This window comes from Struthio camelus, chromosome 10 (assembly GCF_040807025.1).
Source record: "Struthio camelus isolate bStrCam1 chromosome 10, bStrCam1.hap1, whole genome shotgun sequence".
Lineage (NCBI taxonomy): Eukaryota > Metazoa > Chordata > Aves > Struthioniformes > Struthionidae > Struthio > Struthio camelus.
Window position 1 is genome coordinate 20,403,560 of NC_090951.1, and position 7,445 is coordinate 20,411,004.

The window sequence follows — 7,445 nt, forward strand, 5'->3', positions numbered from 1 at the left end:
AAGTTATTTCAGCACTCTGCCAAGGATAGAATTAATTTCCTTGCAGATCTTTCCATTGTGATCATTGCTATAATAGAGTGCTTGAAGAAACTATTTATATTTGGAAATTCAGAAGCATTCTTAAATCCTATAGTACAGGCATAGCTTATGGTCTCATCATCTAGCCTCTGGCTTTTCAACTACTGCAGTGAGAGAACCAGGATACTAGAGAGCAACATCTTTCACCACATAAACCCACTTCACCCATAGGGTATGCCCAGTCTGTGCACTGAATAAAGCAGAAACTCTGAAGGAGAAACAATTTGCGACCATGTAATTAAAGGCAGTAATATAATAAAAAGATACTGAATTAAAGAAACCTTAATTCTGATGATTCTTAACTGTAAGTCCAAGTTAGACTTTGCAACATTTATAGTCTTCTTTTAACATCACTTATATGTGTAATATTAATATATTATTGTTTTATTTAAAAGGAACCTAGTTTCTCAGTGGAAAAACTGCATCTATCTTTTCTTATAATTTACTCAAAGTAACATTTCAAAATGGCACAAGATTAAGGCTCACTGATCATACTGATTTTACCATCACTGTAACTATAAATTCTTGTCTGTGTTCTTAAAGCTTCTAATGGTGTTTAGAAAGCAAAACTCTTCACCACTGTACAGCATCAGTTTTTGTCCCTTCATAGTGGTAGTCATTTTCTAAAGGAATCAGCTTTCTAACTTGTATCTAGTTCCGCTGCTCTCCTGTACTACATCTAGGGCTACACAAGGCCATAGAGTAAGACATTGAGGCTCTTCAGCAAGTCACCACCATACAGAATTAAACAGAAAAAAGGATCTCGCCTCTGCCTAGATAGAGCACATCCCCCTTATAAGAACCTGGCAGACCTAAAGGGTCTTCTTTCTGAAATATGACAATCACATCATTTAGGTGCCTTACCGATATAAGCATTAAAATGGAAACTCCTCTTCCCCTGCCCTGTTCTCATCAGCTCCACCATCTCACTTACACTATGCACAATTTCTAGCTTTCGTTTCCAGCAATTTTAAGCCCGTTATTTTGTTCCTCTCCCATGGGTTTACAAACCCCTTTTTCCAGTGGCAGCTAAACGTCCAAGAAGAGTTTATAGTGGCCCAACGGGCTTTTGCCAGCTTGCAGAATTTTACTGATACTGGGATGCACAAGCTTTTGGTCAAATTCACATTTTCTCATTAATCAGTGTTAGCAAGATTTTTGCAATTCACATGGAGGTCGTCAGTCTCTGCATGAAAAATACAGCAAAAGCCTTGTATGTTACACCTAAATGGCCATAAGATATGATGGACTAAACTGTGGCTATTAAACTTAAAGTAGGGGGGGCAAGCTATGCACTTAGTCTAAGTTAACTGAAAGTCCATGATAAACCAAAAATCTGCACATGATCCCAAATGGAACCACAGGGACAGCCAGGGGACAAGGGGGATGAGCTGGGAACAGTCAGCACCCCTTTTCCTTTGCCACTGGGACTAGCCAATCCCATTTTGACATGAATTTAGGGGATGTAAGGCCTGTGACCTTCTTCCATATGCACTTGCTAAATATTTAAACTCAGTATTTGCATAAGCTTTCTACTGTTGCTCCTTATATTAAAGGCTAACGCTAAGGGGCTTATAAGCTCGTTCTCTCGGTGAACGAGTTAGACTCATGACTCAGTGACATTAAAGATTTAAGTTACTGTTCTAAATAAAGTTCACATTATTTCCCCATAATTACAGATGTAATCCCACTTCACATGGCTGATTTTTTTTTCCCCTCTTTTTCCCCTCTGGTTTAGAGGCTAGCTTACTGCATCACACCTGAAAATGAACACCATCTTGTGGCTCAAGGAAATGTCAGGCAGTTTAAGGTTTGTACTTCTTTCACCATGCTTCTTCTTGCTATCAACCCTCCCCTGTCTTTGGCAACAACTGCAGCTTTGCATCAATCTCCTCAGCGTGGATCCTTTTACAGGTCTGTGGTTCTTTATTTTTGCCAGCATGATGCGATGCAGGAGGCTCAGTACCATGCGTATCAACTGTTGGAAGGCATTTAGCACCTTCCTTCCACCACTAAAGAAATGACTAAGCAGAACCCACAAGGTTACAGATCACTTTTATCCAGTATTTTAGGTTATATCTGAATACAGTGAGATCTCATCAGGGGATGAATTTATTTCCAGACCACCAGGCATATCTGAACACATGTCATATCCTCTCCTTCACAGTCATTACACAGCAATCTGAAGTCATGTTTTCTAAACTCCAAGTACGTATTAAGGCATGCTAAACAGTTAAGTATCCAGTGTCAGAGCTCAGACATAACGGTCATGATGAAATGATATGCTACTGAGATGGAATTGGCTTTCCCCGCAGGCCTGTAGCCAATTGAAAACACTGCTGGAGACTCCTTAAGACTGCTGAATAATATGCTATAGGTTTCCAGATAGTGCTTTGCTTCTAGCAAAAAAAAAAAAAAAAAAAAAAAAAAAAAAAGAGCTTACTGAAATAACTCCTTTTTGTAGAAGATAAAAAGGATGCAAATAAGAGGCATGTACACTTATCAGCATTCATGCCGGACCACTTTCTGCCTTCATAGTTGAAAGCAACTAGAATTATGCACGCTACCTGAAAACATGACCCAGATTTTATAGTGGTGCTTTGTATGTCGATATTGAAAAAACAAATCAGAAAACGTGCCTTTTGTTCACTTTGAAATAAAGTTAAGAACTATAATGGGAAAAATGCTGTTTGAAGTATAATATTTTTTGTATTTTAAAGGAAATAATCCAAATGTAGATTTATGGGATGCAGAAGGAAAGAAGGAAGAATAGGCTACCCCTTTCACGATCACAATTTATGTGATGTGGCCACGGTTATGCAGTAGTAGAGCACCCCTTCCTGCCTTCTCATTTCCCCATCTCTGTCCTCAGTTATCTAAAGACTTTTAATGCTCCAGCTATAACAACTTGATTTTCAGAGGCTGATATTCCTGCACTAATGAGATACACACCACTGTTCCTACACAGGTCTGGTTATTTAAATCCAAATGTATAATATCAGAAATAGAAGCAAGTGAATTTTGCTTAGTAGAGACTATACTTTGAAGCAAATGCCTAATGATCCTTTAAACCACATGTCTAATACTAGGGCATCTTATTTTAACTTGTTGCTATCTTCAAAGAACAACAAGGATTAGCTTTGTTATTGCTAAAGCATAGTTAATACTTCATTAATCTTAAGTTTGTAAGCAAAACACTGACCACAGTAACTAAATTAGCACAAAAGTCTTTTATATATATATATATATATATTCAGCAGTTCTGAATTTTAAAGCTGAACCAAAAGATAACTAAGTAACCTTTAAATTGAAGGTTTCTCACCTCCAGCTGGAATTCACAGGAATTTAGTTGAAATCTATCAGTTATTTTGAGACCACCTTGTAGCTCTACATTTGTCAACCAATGTATTTAAAACTTCTCTCATCACTATCACTTGAATCAATAATGTTACTAAGCAATTACTTCTGTTCCCTTACAGCTTCAACACTGGCTAACAATATGACAACTGACAGGTTGAGGAAAAAGCCAATATGTTAAGCAAAACTGGGAATACAGAAAATTCAAGTTCAAAGCTCCCTCGATTATGCTTGGACCAGGCTGGCTCAGACCTTATCTACTGACTCTTTGAGGGAAGATATCTGCTCTCTGTTCTCAATGCCTCCCCTCTATTACCTGGCTTTAAATGATCTTTAAAGACCGAATTTAATTTTTCTTATATCTTTTGGTGCCATGAGATCCCTACATGAGCAAAACTTGTGAGCTTTGCTATTGGTAGAAGTGGAGGAGGCGGGAGCAGAGAAAAAACATAAGTTAAAGGCTCTTTTATCCTGGAGAAGTGTATTAAACTTTTCTGACAGTAATAATTACTTCAGATATTCATGCCACGATCTGTTTTCAAACAACAATACCTGAACGCTCTTAGATCTTTAAGGAAAGAGCGCATCTGAATTGTAAGAAAAGAGCAACTTGAACTATGTATTAATGTCATTAGCTTTCTTGCCATACTATCCTTTGGGATATGAGTTTGCATCCTTCTGAAGTGAAGACTCAGTGCTTCACTTTCAGCGGTTTGTTATTAGTCTCTTCTCTTGGTGAAGAAGGTTGTCTTTGCTGTATATGTCCGTGCCATTTTAATTTCTGTGCAGTTTAACTATACAAGCTGAAGAGTAACAGGAATGGAATTTCTGTTGTGGCTACTGAGTACAGAATACAGTTCATTTCCACACTGTACTTGAAACATATTCCCTTATGTCAACAATTAAAATGGCTTTATCATAAGATCCATACTCTACAGACTTATTCAGTTAAGTGCCAAGTTATATACAATAGCTTTGTTATTTTTTGTGCCAAATAATGTACAGTATATAAAATAGTACATAGGAATAGAGATAATGATTTTTAGAATAAGCTGATCTACCCAGAGGCACCAAAATACCAAACTTGGGCTTTACTCTGCTGTTGTGGGCACACTATTACAATATCATCTGGATTCACCTACCAAAACATCGTAAGACTGTGTTGAACACCTTAGAAGATATTTTAGGCATACTCAGCTCTAGGCCTACTCCTGCTCTTCTCTCTCTCCAGTAGCATTATGCAAGCTAGAAGACATAAAACAAACTCTGCATTTGGGTGCTGTTCTTGTTCTCTGTCATCACTTATCATTATAGTGTCTTTCCACTGATCACTAGACTCAGTAGCTTTAAATTACTTCTTATACTCATCGCTAGATCTATACTAATTTTCAGAGGCAGCAGCTTCTCAGTTGAATCCAGCCTGGAGTTTACCTCTGAACCTTACCTCTGAATATTTTTGCCTCTATACATTCAGTTCAGTTTCTTACCTTCTAAACATATACCGTGCTTCCTTTTTTTAAAGGACCATTTAAAAGGACGGTGGGTTTTTTTTACTATACAAGAAAAAAATATTTTATAAAAGCCCAGCTTAAAAGTCCAATGTTAAATGGGAAAGAGCAAAATCACTTGGATTTCTGTCCAAAATAATGGAAGCGAAACCTCTTCTTTCCTTATTCATACTTTTCCTCCAACAGAATCAATACTTCAGAATGAATCGAGTATTGTCTCTTGCTTAAGAGCCTATGTAACAAAGCAGTGGTTTTATTTAAGCAGGGCTTTAAGTCCAAAGGACACTGTCTTCTAATCGTAAAATAAGTCATATTTTCTGGCCCAAGTGATGGCAAATAACATTTCCAAATATATTTTAATAATAAGGGGGTTTCAAATGTTGCTGTTAGTTTTATAATGACATGAAAGTCCAAACAGTGAAAGTGTTGAGTGCTTCAAAAAAAGAACCATCCCCCCCAACTCCATGCTGAATCCCATTTTTATTGTTTGCTAAACCCCATAGGGATCACCTTTCATTATTATAAACCTTACTTTTCAATAACACAGCTGTTTCAGTCATGGTTTGACATATCTCAAAAGTTTCTTAGCATAGATATAATTATTAAGTTTTGAAAGTCTCGGGAGCTCTTTAACATGGAGTTTTAATGGCCTATCACATTTTACATTGTTTAGTTCGCACATGATCATAAATGCTAACAACCTACATCAATGTTCACTTGTGAAAACCCACCCATCTATAGCAAAATCCACATATGGAAAGTTACATTTCATCACCACTCTGCTCTAAAGCTTGGGTGAAGTTGGGAGTGAAATCAGCTTTACCCAGCACGTTAGGGTTTGACTATTTGTAATGCCAACTCCTAAAGCAATTACCCACTACATTATTTTTATTTCTAATGCTGTATAACTTATTAGGTTAAGTACAGTATTTATAGCTCAGGATGCTGCACTATTGCCATCTTGTTCTGAGATTTTTTTTTATAGGCAAAGAATTTATAACTGATACAGAAGACAACAGGCAAATCTGAGGGATAGCAGGAATCTTATTACCATGAATAGTCCTAAGAAATACTTCATACTGAGGGATTGTGCAGCTGGGCTTTAAGAGTAAAGGTGTTGCCCAGAGGAATTCTCTCAGAAACATCGTGACTTTCCTCTGTCCCACAGATAGAAAACAATGTCCTTAATTCTCCATGGAATAAGATGCTCAACTACCTCATGCCTCCTGGATGATAGGTGATGCCATTAAACACCAACCAATGTCTATTCAAGAAAAATAGCTTTGTGAAGACCAGGTTATACTCCTTTCCTCAACTCAGCGATGTGGTACAGACAGATAGCCCAATAAAGAGTCACAGCTCTGTCACCCAGCTCCTTATGGGTACCTGCTTTGAGCTTCCTAATGTATTTTCAGTATGGAAAGGATGAAGTGTCATGAAGATGCTCATCTCCCTTTTCTTCAGTCACTGTAGTTACAGAGATCGCCCAATCAGGTTCTCATTGCTCACGTCATTTCTTAACTGCAAATCATCTAAGTCTGTCTTGAATTTCCAGCTAAGCAGAGGCTGTTTCCCTTAGATATACCTGTTTGGGGGAGCAGACTAGTTCCACAAACGGGTGCTTTCCCAAGGTAATACACAGAAGGGTGCCATTCATCTCAGCCACATGCTCACTGATGGAAAAAACTCAGGATTAGCAGAGCTTGAAGTCCCTTCCTTTGCCACAGTCACCACCTTTTCCATGCTCTATCATCACCGTGAGCTTTTAGCCACACTGCCAGAAATATTTCCTGCTTCTACATTAGATCTCTTTCAGAAAAGAATGAATGACTTTGAGCTCAAACTTTGGATTTCCAGCCTCTCCTGAAATCCTGAGATAAGCAGATGCTGGTGGAGGAGACAGCTCACTTCCAAAAGTGGAAAATTTTGATTACAAGCCTATTTAAAATGCAGTATCGTTTGCTTGCTAGTAGTTCTGGTGGCATGCCAGTAGAAAGAACTGAGGGAAGCAATTCAATAGCTCATTTGACAGCTCTAGAAAACAGTCTTGTAAGCCTTCTTTAAACCTGATAAAGGGGCTTATTGTACATTAGTCTTTCTCTCCTGACCAGTCCTACCTTCCTCCCTATAACTGAAATATGGGCCTACCTGCGATCCTTACTGTTTTACCAAGCAACGTAAAGTTAACTAGTACCAAGGAGAGAGATCTGCCATTTTTTTTATTCCTTCTGCTGCCATTCAGTGGGATAGAACATAACAAGTATTTGAAAAACTATAGCTACATTAGTAAAACTCCAGAGATTCAGATTTTTAGTAGAAACACACCAAGTCCTTCATGTGCAGCAGTCCAAAATCCACTAGTGCTATTTAGCGTTTGGCCTCTGTTTGAACCATAAAGTGTCTTTCTTGTGTTCTGAGGCATACACACTGGCAACACTTGAAAAGTATCTTACTATAGTGAAGGACTTTGCAGGAAATCCAGGATCAAACATGATATTTTAA

The 7,445-nt window shown here is 37.9% G+C and overlaps 1 protein-coding gene across 2 annotated transcripts in view; it reads left to right on the forward strand.

The window, feature by feature from the left end:
* SLC6A2 (solute carrier family 6 member 2) overlaps nucleotides 1-4,956 on the forward strand; it is a 73,273-nt gene extending 68,317 nt beyond the window's left edge. The window contains exons 13-14 of one of the 2 annotated variants that reach the window (XM_068956077.1): nucleotides 1,817-1,888; nucleotides 3,558-4,956. In XM_068956077.1, coding sequence (XP_068812178.1) covers nucleotides 1,817-1,888; nucleotides 3,558-3,581 — 96 coding nt within the window. In that variant the 3' untranslated portion in view covers nucleotides 3,582-4,956. Of the gene's footprint in view, nucleotides 1-1,816; nucleotides 1,889-1,992; nucleotides 2,110-3,557 lie in introns of those variants that run through there. The other variant, XM_068956078.1, reaches the window with a different exon arrangement.
* The last annotated feature ends 2,489 nt before the right edge of the window (nucleotides 4,957-7,445 follow it).